General features: G+C 32.4%; 1 protein-coding gene across 1 annotated transcript in view; it reads left to right on the forward strand.

The window, feature by feature from the left end:
• Window positions 1-15,659, forward strand: part of LRRC40 (leucine rich repeat containing 40) — a 57,229-nt gene that overhangs the window by 33,670 nt on the left and 7,900 nt on the right. Inside the window, exons 8-11 of the mRNA XM_007471648.1 lie at window positions 3,179-3,266; window positions 3,383-3,428; window positions 10,277-10,385; window positions 13,383-13,490. Of these exons, the coding sequence (XP_007471710.1) occupies window positions 3,179-3,266; window positions 3,383-3,428; window positions 10,277-10,385; window positions 13,383-13,490 (351 nt within the window). The remainder of the gene's footprint in view (window positions 1-3,178; window positions 3,267-3,382; window positions 3,429-10,276; window positions 10,386-13,382; window positions 13,491-15,659) is intronic.

Raw genomic sequence — 15,659 nt, forward strand, 5'->3', positions numbered from 1 at the left:
AGAGGTGGGGAGATTAAGAACAAAACCAACTTGATTGTAATCTCATTAAAAAATAAATTGGTGATAGTGGGTCAGATACTTTGGATAGGAATGGTTTTGTAGACGGGAATTCTAAAAAATTCTGTTAATCTAATAATGATCACTAAGGAGCACTTGCTATATCCAATTTCCTGAGTTGACAACTTTGTAGATTTCTCTCTTATGTAATAAGGACCTAAACTGTAGTGACAATGGGAATGGAAAGAAGAGGAAAGATGTGAAAGGTGTGATGAGTTAGAATAAGTAGTATTTAGTAATTGATTGTGTTGGAGCTGCAGAGGAAGAGGGTAGTGAGCAAAGAATCATAAGGAGTTATAAAACCATAATATTTAGAGATGGAATTATTTTAGATACATTAAAAAAAGACTCAGACTCACCTAGGATTGTATGCCAGTTAGGTGTCTGAAGTTTTATGTTTGGATGTCAGACACATGGTTTGCTCTTCACAGAAGGAGAAAGGTTAAGCAAGGTAGACTTTCTTCTATGTGTATATTTCAGTAACTTTTTAAAAATCAAAATTGTTTTCACAATGTACATATGGCATATGGTACATCTTTTTATTTTATTTTATTTTATTTTATTTATTGTTTCTGGCTGCATTGGGTCTTCGTTTCTGTGTGCGGGCTTTTCTCTAGTTGCGGTGAGTGGGGGCTACTCTTGGTTGCAGTGCATGGGCTTCTCATTGCGGTGGTGTCTCTTGTTGTGGAGCATGGGCTCTAGGCGTGCGGGCTTCAATAATTGTGGCTCGCAGGTTCTAGAGTGCAGGCTCAGTAGTTGTGGCGCGTTGGCTTAGTTGCTCCATGGCATGTGCATGTGGGATCTTCCTGGACCAGGGCTCGAACCCATGTCCCCTGCATTGGCAGGTGGATTCTTAACCACTGCGCCACCAGGGAAGCCCCATATGGTACATCTTGACCATAGATTTGAATGCTTGGACAGTGACCATTCTTTCCACTCACTTCTATTTATGACAGAATTAATAAGTGACCTGGATATTCCTAAAAGTACTTATAACTAATGAATGAAATAATCGCTTGCCTCATAAACATTGATACATACATTTTTCCCCATAACAGTCTTATTTTGGCTACTACGTGAAAGCAGCAGAAAGCAAATATTTAAAACAAAAACAATGACAGATAATATTAAATAAATAAAGTAATGGGTACAAATATTTCTGATATATATGTTTCTCTTTCTTCAGAGCTCTGGATATAAAGTATGTATATATCACAAGGCCTAGAACATAATGAAAGTAATAAGTATTTTCCTTCCTTTCATCTGATCTCATACTTCCTAGATATTAGACCATTCTATGCATTTTTTACCCCTCTAGAATCTCCTCTAACTAAAATATTGATTCCTTGCAATGCTACCAGAGTAATTTTTATAAAGTACAAATTATCAGGTTGTTCTACTAAAAAACTTTGATGATTCTCCATTCTTACAGCACTGTTTCCCAAATATGGCTATGTATCAGAACCACATGAGAAGCTTTAAGAAAAAATGCAGTTACTGAGGCAACAATGAATCAGAATTTTTAGCAATGGAACCTTAGAATTGTTTTGGGTTTTATTTTTAAAAATTCCTAGGAGATTTTGATGTGTCTGGTTTTCCATCCAGCAGTTGGGAATCACTGTCTTGCAAGATAACGTCCAGAACTTGTAGTGTAACAGCCAAGTACATCTCACAGTCAGACTTCATTCATTCTCTCTTTGTCATCTTTCACTCCCACAGGTATCCTACTCTGACAACACTGAACTGCAAATGTACAGACTTTCTCTTCATTTTCTTTACCTTAGAATGCCCTTTTCCTGCGTGACTGCCTGATGGAATTCCATTCTTTTTAAGCCCAAATCCAAGCTTTGCTATTCCCTTCTCCCTCTACTCCCCTTGCTAATTTCTACTTCTGTACTCTCAGAGCAACTTTACTTGTTTAGCACTTGTCTTATTACATATATATAAAAAAATAATCATTTGTTGATGTATAATCTACATACAGTAAAATCTACCAATTAAAATGTACAATTTGATGATTTTTGACAAATGTATGTAATTGTATAACCATTGTTACAGTCATGAAGAACATTTCTGTTTCCCTAAATTCTCCTCCTACCCTTTGCAGTCAATTCCCTTTTCATATCCCCAACCCCTAGCAACCAGTGATGTGCTCTGTCACTGTAGTTATGCCTTTTAAAAAATATCATATAAGTGAAATCATAGCATATAGTTTTTGTGTCTTTTTTCTTGTAGTATAAAGCTTTTGTGATTCATTCATGTGATTTTGTGTATCAATAGTTCATTCATTTTTATTGCTGAGTGTTATTTCATTATACAGATGTACCACAATTTATTCATCTCTTCACTAGTTAGTTGATGGATGTTTGGATTACTTTCAATTTTCTGACTATTGTGTATATTCATGTAAGTCTTTGGTTGGACATTATTTTCATTTTTCCTGGGTAAATATATAGGAGTGGGATTGCTTAGTTGTATGGTGAGTGTATGTTTAACTTTAAAAAACTCCACTTTCTAGAGTGGCTGTGCTATTTTATATGCTCACCAGCAACATAAGATAATTCCTATATTTTCGCTAGCCATACATGTGTTCTTTTCCTTTGTTCAACTAAAAATTTTTTAAGGGAAAGTTCTTGAAATCCCTATACCAATGCCTAGTATATTATAGATGCTTAATAGATTTTGAGATTTAATATTTATGTGTATAAACTGGTTATCTTTTTGTGTACCAAAGATAAAAATTACTTTCCTTACTGAATGAAAATATGAATTATGCAATTGAAAATTATTCTTTCTCATTTTTTTCAATTAAGAAACATTTTATTTGCTTATATTTACTTTTTATAGCACTGGATACAATTTAGCAAATATTTTATAGCTCACATTCTTTTTTTATCACAATATGATAGTATCGAAACAGATCTCTCTCTCTCTTTTTTTTCTTTTTAAACATGTTTGGCATCTATTTCGAGAGGAAATATTTTAGGTCTAAATTACTTAGGCTTTCTTTGACACTATTTTATGGTGTATAGTTTGTCATATGTTAGTTTTATAATCTACTACTTGGTTAAATTATACTTACCCTTAATGTCTTCCTTGAAATCAATTTAATCTTTTGTAGTCTGCCCTGTTCATTGGGAGAACTTCATTTGAAATTCCTGGCACTAGAAGGAAATCCTTTGAGAACGATTCGAAGAGAAATTATAAATGTAAGCATATTTAGAATTCAGTGCTGGTTTTTAAATTTTGTATTGAAACATACACGTTGATCTATAAAACTGCAATGTATGTCTTGGTGAATATGTCTTTCTCCCCATATTTTCAGAAAGGAACCCAAGAAGTCTTAAAATATCTACGAAGCAAGATTAAAGGTACTTTTCTATTTTCCCCCATATTTTGAAGGATAACATGAAAAGTGGTAAAGAGTTAATAGTATATAAATTTACATGTATTTTTGGTATAAATATTTAGAGAAAATGCTCCCTGGCAGGTGTGGCTCTAATTCTGAATCGACTAGGCCATAAATATGCTGAAATTATTTTAAAAATCATTAAATTCACAATAATACTGTTCTATCCTTAATCTCTTTGAGTTGTGTTATACCGTACCAACTAGAAAATATAAAAAAAGATTCTGTAAGCACCTAATGCTTTACCTTTGAAAAAAGAGCAAAACTTGACTATTAGGTATAATATAAGGGTTCTATTGACTGGGAAGTATATTAACAGGCATTTGAATATATGCTGCATTCATAGTTTTGGTAAGTTCTTACAAAAATAAAGACAAAACACATTTTTTAGGATATGCTAATTTAGCACAAACATGCACCAAAAGAAAAATTACCATAAATTTAATTTTTAATGTTTCACTAAAATTGTGATTTATTCCAGTTTTTATTTCATGTATGTTATTGTAGCACACACTACATTTAGGACATTAAGAAAAAAAATTTTTGTGCCAGCGTAATGCTGCATAACAAACCACTCCGAAACTTAGTGGCTAAATACAGTAGCTATTAATTTAGCTCACAACTCTTGGTTATGCACAGCCTAGTCTAGCACCATATTGTCAGTCAGCAGATGTTAAATAAATAAGATAATTGTATACTTAAGTAATTTATATTTTCCACTTTGCCCTTCAAATAAATTGACGTAATTTTCTAAGACTCATTTTCTGACAATCAGAGAGTGTCCTTTTTTCTCCAGATATACTTTCTCCTCAAGAAAGATTGATTATTCTGATATAAATCAGTCAGAAGTCATGTCAGAATAATTAGAAAAAATTTTAAAGCCTTTTTTTTAGACTAGTTTAAGGTTTACAACAAAATTGAGAGGAAGGTACAGAGATTTCCCATATGTCCTCTGCCTGCACACATATACCCTCCCCCAGTATCAGCAACACTCACCAGAATAGTACATTTTTTACAAAGGCTGAACCTACATTGACACATCAAAATCACCCCAGGTGCATAGGTACCTTAGGGTTCACTCTTGGTGTTGTACATTCTATAGGTTTGAACAAATGTATAATGCCATATATTCATCGTTGTAATATACAAAGTATTTTCACTGCTGTAAAAATCCTCTGTGATCTGCCTATTCATCCTCCCTCCCCCCCACAATCCCTGCCATCCCTGACAACCACTGATCTTTTTCTTGTCTCTGTATTTATGTCTTTTCCAGAATGTCAAATGATTGGAATCATACAGTCTGTAACCTTTTCAGATTGGCTTCTTTCACTTAGTAATATGCATTTAAGCTTCCCTCACGTCTTTTTAAGGCTTGATAGCTTATTTCCTTTTAGCACTGAATGATATTTCACTGTCTGTATGTACCACAGTTTATCTACTCACCTACCTACTGCAAGACGTCACGGTTGCTTCGAAGTTTTGACAGTTATGAATAAAGCTGCTATTTTTTTTTTGTTTTTTGGGTTGTTTTTTTTTTTCTTGCAGTATGCGGGCCTCTCACTGTTGTGGCCTCTCCCACTGCGGAGCACAGGCTCCGGACGCTCAGGCTCAGCGGCCATGGCTCACGGGCCCAGCCGCTCCTCGGCATGTGGGATCTTCCCGAACCGGGGCACGAGTGCGTGTCTCCTGCATCGGCAGGTGGACTCTCAACCACTGCACCACCAGGGAAACCGAAAGCTGCTATTTTGCATATGGATGTCCCATTGTTTCAGCATCATTGTGAAAAAGACTATCTTTGCCTTTGTATATTCCATTGTATTACCTTTGCTCCTTTGTCAAAGATCAGCTGACTACATTTATGGCGGTCTCTTTATGGATTGTCTATTCTGTTCATTGATCTCTTTGTTCTTTTGCCGTATCACACTGTCTTGATTACTGCCTTTAAGTTGGATAGCATCAGTCTTCCAATTTTGTTCTTCTCTTTCAATACTATGTTGCCTATTCTGGCTCTTTTGCCTCTCCATATAAACATTAGAATCAATTTGTTGATACTGACAAAATAACTTGCTGGGATTTTGATTGGAATTACATTGAATATATAGATCAAATAGGGAAGAACTGACATCTTGACAGTATTGTATCTTTCCATCCATGAATATGGGATATCTCTCCATTTATTTAGATCTTTGATTTCATTCATCAAAGTTTTGTAGTTTTCCTCATAAAGTTCTTATTCACATTTATTAGATTTATACCTGAGTATTTCAGTTTTGGATGCTAATGTAAATGGTACTGTGTTTTTAATTTCAAACTCTACTTGTTTATTGTTGATATAGAGGAAAACAATTTACTCTTATATATTAATCTTATATCCTGCAGCCTTACTATAGTATAATCACTTATTAGTTCCAGGAGGTTATTTTTGGATTTTCTAACAATATGATTGTGCCATCTGTGAACAAAGACAGTTTTATGTCCCCCTTCCCAATTGGTGTACCTTTTATCTCTTTTCTTGTCTTATTGCATTAGCAAGAACTTCCTCCAGTGCAGTGCTGAAGAGGAGTGAGTGGAGAGAGGGAACATCCTTGCCTTGTACCTGATTTTAGGGGGGAAGCTTCAAGTTTCTCAACATTAATTATGACAGCTGTAGAGCTGTTATAGTCTTTATTAAGTTGAGAAAGTTCTCTTGTTTCTGTTTTACTGAGTTTTTATCATAAATGCCTATTGGATTTTATCAAACACATTTTATACATCTATTAATATGACCATGTAATTTTTCTTTTTTAGCCTGTTGATATGAAGGATTACATTAGTTGATTTTTTGAATGCTGAACTAGCGTTGCATACCTAGGTTAAATCCCAGTTGGTTATGGTGTATAATTCTTTTAATACTTTTTTTAGATTTGATTTACAAGTATTTTGTTGAGGATTTTTACATGTTATGTTCATGAGAGATTTTGCTTTCTAGTTTTATTTTCTTGCAATTTCTTTGTCTGGTTTTGGTATTAGGGTAGTACTGGCCTCATGGAATGAGTTAGGAAGTATTCCCTCTGCTTCATTCCTTGGAAAAAGATTGTAGAGTACTGGTATAATTTCTTCCTTAAATGTTTGGTAGAATTCACCAGTCATACTGTCTGGGCCTGGTGCTTTCTGTTTTGGAAGGTTATTAATTATTGATTCAATTTCTTTAATAGATAATAGGCCTATTCAGATTGTCTGGTTTTTCTTGTGTGAGTTTTGGAAGATGGTGTATTTCTAGGAATTCACCCATTTCATCTAGGTTATCAAAATTGTGGACATAGAATTGTTCTTAGTATTCTTTCATTATCCTTTTTTGTGTGCATGGAACCTGCAGTGATGTCTTCTCTTTCATTTCTGGTGTTAGTCATTTGTGTCCTCTCTCCTTTTTTCTTAGTTAGCCTGGCATAGAGGCCTACTAATTTTATTGATCTTTTCAAATAACTAGCTTTTGGTCTTATTGATTTTTCTCTGTTGATCTCCTGTTTTCAATTTCATCCATTTCTACTCTAGTTCTTCTTATTTCTTTTCTTCTTAATTTGGATTTAATTATCTCTTCTTTTTCTCATTTCCTAAGGTAGAAACTTAGATTGGCGATTTTAGATCTTTCTTTTCTTCTAGTATATGCATTGAATTCTGTGAGTTTCCCTCTAAACACTGCTTTCACTGCATACAACAGATTTTAATAAGTTGTGGTTTTATTTTTATGTAGTTAAAAATATTGTAGAATTTCTCTTTAGATTTCTTTTTTGAGTTACGTGTTATTTAGAAATGTGTTAATAATCCCATATTTTGAGAATTTCCAGTTATCTTTCTGTTATCGATTTCTAGTTTAATTTCATTGTCCTCTGAGAGTAGACATTGTATGATTTCTGTACTTTAAAAAGGTATGTTTTATGGCATTATAAGGTACAAGGTCGATTAAATATATTAGGATATATATTAAGCTGTTGTATTGTGTATGACTTCTCATATGCCATTGGTCAGAACTTATATTGCGGCCACTCGTAAGGGGAGCTGTAAAATACAGCTTTTTTTTTTTTTAATAAGAAGCAGCTTTATTGTCATGTAATTCACATGCCATACAATTCTTCCATTAGAATTGTACAACTACATGTTTTTTGCTATATTAACAGGTAAGTACAACCATTGCCATAGTCAGTTTTAAACATTTTCATCACCTCAAAAAGAATTGCAGTACCTTTTGGCTATTATGGATAATGCAGTGATAAACATTTATTTACAAGTTTCAGTGTGAACGTGTTTTCATTTCTCTTGCATATATATCTAGGAGTGGAATTGCTGGGTCATATGGTAATTTTATATTAAGTCATTTGAGAACTGCCAGACTGTTTATCACAAAGCAGCTGCACCAGTTTACATTCTCATTAGTATTGTATTAGGGTTCCGATTCTTCCACATCCTCCCTAACGCTTGTTTTCTGACTTTCTGATTCTAGCCATTCTAGTGGGTATGAAGTGTTATCTCATTGTAGATATGATATGCATTTCCCTGATGAATAATAATGTTGAACATCATGTGCTTATTAGCCATTTGTACATCTTTGGAGAAATACATTGCCAATTGAGATACATTGCCCAATTTTTAATTATTTTTATTATTGAGATGTAATAATTCTTTATGTAGTCTAGATATAAGTCTCTTGTCATATATATGATTTTCAGATATTTTCTAGGCTTCTGTGGGTTTGCCTTTTCATTTTCTTGATAGGGTCCTTTGAAACAAGTTTTCTTTGAATTTTGATGGAATCATTTTCTTTCTTTTTTTGCTTATGTGTTTGGTTTCATATCTAGAAGTCTGTTGCAAAATCCTGTTTTATGAAGATTTTCTCCTGTTTTTTCTTCTAAGAGTTTTATACTTTTGCTCTTACATTCATGTCTTTGATCCACTTTGAGTTAATTTTTATATGTAGTATGAGATAAGGGTATAATTTCATTCTTTTGCTTGTGACTATCCAGTTTCTGTGTACCATTTGTTGAAAAGAATTCTTTTCTCACTGAGAAAAGATGGTCTTGGCATTTTTTGTTGAATATCACTTAACTATAAATGTAGGATTTATTCTGGACTCTCAATTTTATTCCATTGATCTGTATGTCTATCCTGTGCCAGTACTACACTATCTTGATTACCATTGCTTTGTACTAAGTTCTGAAATTGGGAAGTGTAAGTCCTACTTTATTCTTCTTTCTTGGGTTTGTCTTGGCTATTCTGGGTTTCTTGCAATTGCATACAAATTTTAGAATCAGCTTGTTAATTTCTACAAGGAAGTCAGCTGGGTTTCTGATGGGGATTACATTGAATCTAGATCAGTTTATGGAATATCGCCATCTTAGTTTTTTTAATCAAAAAGTCAATAAATATATATGGTAAAAAAAAAAATCAAGCAGTATACAAGAACATACAATGAAAAATAAATCTACTTCTCACAGTAGTCCCCTCCCAAGAGACATCAGCCTCTCTCTTTACAGTCTCCTTGATGCTGATTATTAAAAGTAGCTCTTTGGAAAGTGTTGAAAATATTCTATTTCAATATGTAATCATGCTAATATACATGTATATTTTAAAAACAGTGCTGGGTTTTGTTGCTGGTTTAATATGTCTCTCTGCTGATGTAATTTGGCAATATATATTACATATTTTTTAAGGTGACATAACCAAATCGCTAGGGAACTTCTAAATACCAAAGCATTTCACTTGGTATTAATATTTCTCTCGGTGTCTTTTATTTCTATTTGATATCTGTCATTTATTCTGTGCTACTTCTGTAAATAAAATATTTATATGATATGTATTTGTGTGGAAAATAATCACTTAATAATTATTGATTAATGAATAACTGATGAGCTTAATGCAAGAGAAATATACTTGGTATTATTCAACAAATGTTCACTAAATAAATGCCTACTGGGTTGAAGCAAGATCAGGGATACTACTGATTTTTTTTTTTTTTTAATGTTCTTTTGGCAAGCCTCTGCTCTTAACATATGAATACTAGGACCGTTTTATCTTTTTTGCATCGCTAAAAATTAATAGTCTTATTTTATTTCTGTCTAGATTGCTGAAGTCTCTTTTGCCAAAAAAATCACAAAGCTGTTTCTTTTAAATGTGTATGATTTTTGTTTGTTTTGTTTTTTATGCCATATTATGACAGTGTGAAACATTAAACAGTCTCTGGAGATTAGTGAAAGGGTTGATTGTATGTAAGTGTGTAAGTAGGTATGCATGTTAGGAAATATCTATTTAAAATAAAGTCTTAATTTGCTAAGAAAGATCTTAATGTGAGTAATGTACCAAAAGCTTACTTGACTATGCAAATTGCCAGATTTTAAATGATTGGGGATAATCAGCTTCATAGTATCCTAAACTGAAAAGATAGGCAGATGCCTATTTGGTAGAAATTTTGGGGAAATAATACTTTTCCTTTGTTGACAAATTCCTTCATTAGAAGTAATACTATATTATTTTTGCTTAAGAGGAAGGATTGCTTGTCATTGTTTCTTCTGAGACATTGTAGTTATTCTCTATTCTTTCCTACTCCTAAATTTTCTTATGGTAGGATTTATTAAAATATTTTGAACTTTATTTCTATTAAATAAAGATTAAATTCTAGATCTAGATTTGAGATATTGGAAATAAAGCATATGAAAAGATATTTTCACCAGTAATATCTATCAATAGAAATCATGTAAATTATTTTTAAGTATTTTTAAGAATTTTAAAAATGACTTTGCAGTATAAATATTGGTTTTTATATAACTTTTCTTTTGCCAGATGATGGACCTAGCCAAAGTGATTCTGTTACTGAGACTGCCATGACACTACCAAGTGAATCTAGAGTCAATGTACACGCCATCATCACATTAAAAATATTAGACTATAGGTATGTAATTCATTTTTTTAAATGTTGCAAAACACATAGGAAACTTTCAGAAATAATCCTTCAGAAAAATTGGTGAAGAATTCATCAGAGTGCATTAGTATTTAGAATAATAGCAGTTGCAAAAACAGTGATGAGATAAAAGCATATTAAAAGTACAGTGAACTTAAATGCCTATTCCTTAGGTGATTTGTGTTTATTAGGCTTAAGAGATAGATAAATGGTCATTAATAGTAAAATTTTTATAATAAAGAACATTTTATTATTATAAAAAATAAGAGTGACAGTATTCATTGGTAATAAAATTTTCTGACTCAGTTACCAGCATCCAGAGAGAATTTTATATTGGAGGGGTTCCTATATTGGTAACTAAAAAATAAGTATCATTTATTTAATGAACACCTCAAGCAGGCAAAGCGTGAGAGGTTGTACTCTGTTTATATATTTGAATACAAGTCAAATAATATGTCATAATAATGTGGTCTGGTAGCACATATGATAAACCTGAAATAATTACAATGTTGGTATATAAACTGAGTCAGAAGCCTAATAATTTTTATATATTATGGGTGTGTGTTCGATTGGAGAAAGAAGATACCTATGCAGAGATTGGAAGTGGTTGTCAAGTATTCTTCAGTACTATCTAAGGCAACAATGATAAAAACAACCAATACTGTCAAAACTCTTGCAGTGATTAGCTCATGTCTGGGTATTGTAATGAAAATAAAAAAGAATACAGACTCAAGTTAGATAGTGACTGGGTTTGTTCAGTTACCCACACAGCCAGCATTAATTTCTGGCCTCTTTTCCTTAATGTATCAGTAGGTACCACCTGCTGAGCGGTTAAGATTCAGTCTCTGTTTCAGATTTGTTATGTTCCGTTCACATAGAAATCACTACCCTAAGCCACCTTCCTTCTTTGACCCTGTAACACAGGGTAGTACTCTTCCCTACTTGTAGTTGTGTCCTTCTTCTCATAGCATAACATAGCAATTTAGCATGTCTTATCTTACATATAATATATCCATTTATTCAGTAGGTATTTTTGGAGTCTAGTAGGTATGTATCAAATTCTATGCTAGGTGTTGTAATACACTGAATGATCAGACACACTTGATTCCTGCCTTGGAATTTCTTAGCTTAAAATTCCTTTTATCTCTGGCTTCCATTCTCTCCACCCTGCATGGATATGATTTATTGAGTTTCTGTTCTGTGCTGGACATTGTACTAGGTACTTCACATATGCTCTTGCTTTTAATCATTTTAAAAAATCTATAAAGTAGTATTGATACAACTTTTTTTTGGTGGGGTATAATCATTCCCATCCTTTAAAGGTACAGATGTCACAAAAGCATAATGAAGATAGCGCTTAAGACCATACATCTTAAATTGTTTTGATTCAAAATTTATTGTAATTTGTTTTCCTTGGAGTCTTTAATTGGACAGGAGTATCCTATTTAAAATATAAATTATTTCCCAACCTTAAGGCATAAATGCTTTCAACTAAAGTTTTAAACATAGCGTAAATCTTCAAAGTTTAATTTGAATAAATCAGTTTCCCATGACTTGAGCATTTCTTTTTTTTTTTTTTTTTTTAAATGTTGAGCCTTCTTTTAATTTATTTTTATTTTTATTTTTGGCTGTGTTGGGTCTTCGTTTCTGTGTGAGGGCTTTCTTTAGTTGTGGCAAGCGGGGGCCACTCTTCATCGCGGTGCACGGGCCTCTCACTGTTGCGGCCTCTCTTGTTGCGGAGCACAGGCTCCAGACGCGCAGGCTCAGTAGTTGTGGCTCATGGGCCTAGTTGCTCCGCGGCATGTGGGATCTTCCCAGACCAGGGCTCGAACCCATGTCCCCTGCATTAGCAGGCAGATTCTCAACCACTGCGCCACCAGGGAAGCCCCTGACTTGAGCATTTCTGATGGAAAAGATAGAAGTGCTCCATCTGCACAGCAGAAAATGGGTCCTGAAAGCAAAAGTGGAAGGCATAATAACAGTGAAATCTAGGCTTTTTATCATTTTTTTTTACATTTTATCTTTCTGTATACTGTATGCTTTTCTTATACAGTTCTCCCATAACACACATTATATGTAATATTGTTTTCTTGCTCATACAGTCATTCAACATTCCATTGAAGATTCTTTTAAGTGGATGAGATTAGGCATTAAAAATTGTAAAAGAATAACATAAGCATAACAGCTAATTATAACATCAAATTGTTAAATCTGCAAACGTCAGTTCTACTATACTTTCATTTAAGATTAAATTTATATTTTATTGAAAATATAACTGAAAATTTTAATGAAAAGGAAATGTATTTATATGTTTATATTTGCAAAAAATCTGACATAAATAACAATGACTAATTCTTCAGATTCTAATTTCATAGAACTGAGGTTTAAGGAAGGTAAATTACAAAGCTTATTTTATTAATGGAAGAACCAGGAATAGTTTAATCCAAGGCCACTACCCTGTGTACCTTTTCACATGCTAAATGAGAGAGAAATTGGTTAGGTTATGAGAAAACTAGTTTAGTACAGTGTTGAACTTTTAAAAATGATTGTTGTCTTATAGTTAACTATATACCCAAAGGAAGTTGAGAGCTAACCTCTGTTAGAGATTTTTAAGAAAAGGGATGAGAACAGTTCTTTAAATTATACATTTAGTTTTACTCTGAGGTAGAGGAATCTATTTACTTTTCCTTTACTGTATGACTTTTGGACATCTTAGGCTCTGAAGATATCTCTGTTTTTATTCCCATTGAGTATATGACTACACAGAAGGTGTGGCACAAAGTGTTATGACACAATATGTTGTCTGAATTCCTAACAGTTAACATTTTGTGGGTTGGCAGGTTTTTTTAGCATTTTTTACAGAACTTCATAATCAACTACCTTGAAAAATCTCCATATGAAATCTTTAAAGGCCTTTAAAATGAAAAGCAATAATCATATCTTTCCAGATTGCTAAGAATGATGCATTTTAAACCATTTTTTATTTAGTGATAAACAAACAACTTTGATTCCTGATGAAGTGTTTGATGCAGTAAAAAGTAACATTATCACTTCTGTTAACTTCAGTAAGAATCAGCTGTGTGAAATTCCCAAAAGGTAAGAACTGTTCGTGATGCTATTTCTGTTAAGTTGTGAGTCATTCTCAGTTGTACTTGCATCTTAGTTGCAAGAATAATTATTTTTCATAGTTTTTTAATTAAAAAGTATATGTAAAGTTTCTTACATTGTTAATATTTGAGGGATTTGGTAAAATTTACTTAAGTATTCCCTGAGACACTTTTAACATTGGTTCTGAGAGATAGATAGGTTAAAACTTTCTTTTTCATTTACATTTTAAACTTGGAAAATAGGTATTAGAATTATTAAAAATATTACTTTTTTCCTATATAGTGAAATATCAGAGGAAAGTTTTAAGAGATCATCTAAAGCCAATTTCATGTAGATTAATAGAAATTTGGGGCTTTATGTTAATGAATTGCCAAGCCAGTGAATTTTTCCACTGAGAGTAAAAGCAAAATTGACAACTCTGTTAACATTTTCCTCCTAGAAAAGGATTCTTCATTTACAAACATTAGAAATCATTTGCATTGTACTTTGTACTGTTTAATACATCTCTCTCGATGTTAATTATAGCACAATCTTTAGGTTTTGAGAGAATATTAGTTTAGTATAGTGTTGAACTTCTAAAAATGATTGTTATCTTGCCATTAACTATATACCCAAAGAAAGTTGACAAATAGCCTTGCAATTAAAACAGTAGTATGGGAGACAGGATAGGGTAATCATAAAGAATTTGGGCAATAGAGTCAGTTGCTTGTATCTATATCCCAGATCTATGAGCTTTGTGGCTTTGGGCAGGTTAACTAGCTTCTCTTAGTTTCCTCAGTTGTGAAATAGAGATAATAATAGACCTATTTATAAGAATTAAATTAAATGACATATCCACTTAAAGCATTTTAACCAGTGCCTAGCACTTAATAAATACTTAAGTACTTTAAAAAAAAAGAAAGAAAAAGAAAAAAAAAGATGATGTATTGGGGAAATTTCATCTGACTGCCCAAAATTTTTTTAGATGGCTTAAAATTTTTAAAAAGTCAGACAAACTATTACTTGCTTTCTATTTACAGAGAATAGTTTGAGGAGTGTAGATCTTGAAAGATGATAACTTTAAGATATTCTACTGAGAAAGGAGATCTAGTTCATTTTCTTTTTCTCTCTTGTTTAACGTGTTCAGAAGGTATTTGATAGAATAGTTGAGCATTTAGATTGGCTCTTAGATAGGACAAGTTTGCCTTGGGGATCCTAGATCAAACAAGCTGATTGGGGATGAAGACGGAAGGAGTTAAAAGATATTATGTTATTGCTTACTTTCTCATTTTATCCCACAGTCTGATTATTTTTATGCAAAACAGTATGCTATTCTGTTACCACAGTTATTTCGTCATTTTTTTTCACAAGTCACAAAATTGATTGCAAAAATAATACTTATTTATAAAATATTGGACTAAATGAAGAGACAAGTAATTTATGGTCTCATCACTGATTTATTCTATTGACTTCCTGGCATATTTTATTTCAAGCTGCTACCCATTTAGAATTATACATGTAATTCGTATCTTGACTGGTTTATTTGTCATAAACATTTTCCCATATTGTAAACAATACTTTAAAAATGTAATTTATCTATATACCATAAGCTTGATTGTAAATAAAACAAAACACTGTAATCTCTAAACCAAATTTTCAGAAGAATTACTAAATCAGAGTATGGCTCTTGATACATAAGTCCAAAAGCTTTCCAAAAAAGTTTTATCAGTTACATATCCAGACTCATGGTATCTTTCATGATGGTATCTTTCACTTTTAATCTTCTTTAGCACAGCATTTGATATTCTTTCTTTCTTTTTTTTTTCTTTGCTAATATGATAGACAAAAATGATTTACAGTTTAACTTTTGTCTTTTGGCAAATCGTATGTAACATCTCTTGTTCTTAAATTAATATCATACTTTCAAACTACTAAGTTTGATCAGGTTTACTTAGAAGTATTTAATTCTTCCTCTCTAAGTGTTTGACTTAAGTTGCTTAGTAGTAACACTTAGCAAACCTAGGAATTAACTTACTGTTTTCTTGCAATCATGATTAAATGATAATTTGGATAAGAGATACTATACTTTTAAAATGTTGCCATATCATATTTAAAAAGCATTTTGATGTATCAGATACTTCTGGTACTTAGATGGTTTTATATTATGAAGTCTAAAAC

This window comes from Lipotes vexillifer, unplaced genomic scaffold, assembly GCF_000442215.2.
Source record: "Lipotes vexillifer unplaced genomic scaffold, Lipotes_vexillifer_v1.1 scaffold461, whole genome shotgun sequence".
Taxonomy (NCBI): domain Eukaryota; kingdom Metazoa; phylum Chordata; class Mammalia; order Artiodactyla; family Lipotidae; genus Lipotes; species Lipotes vexillifer.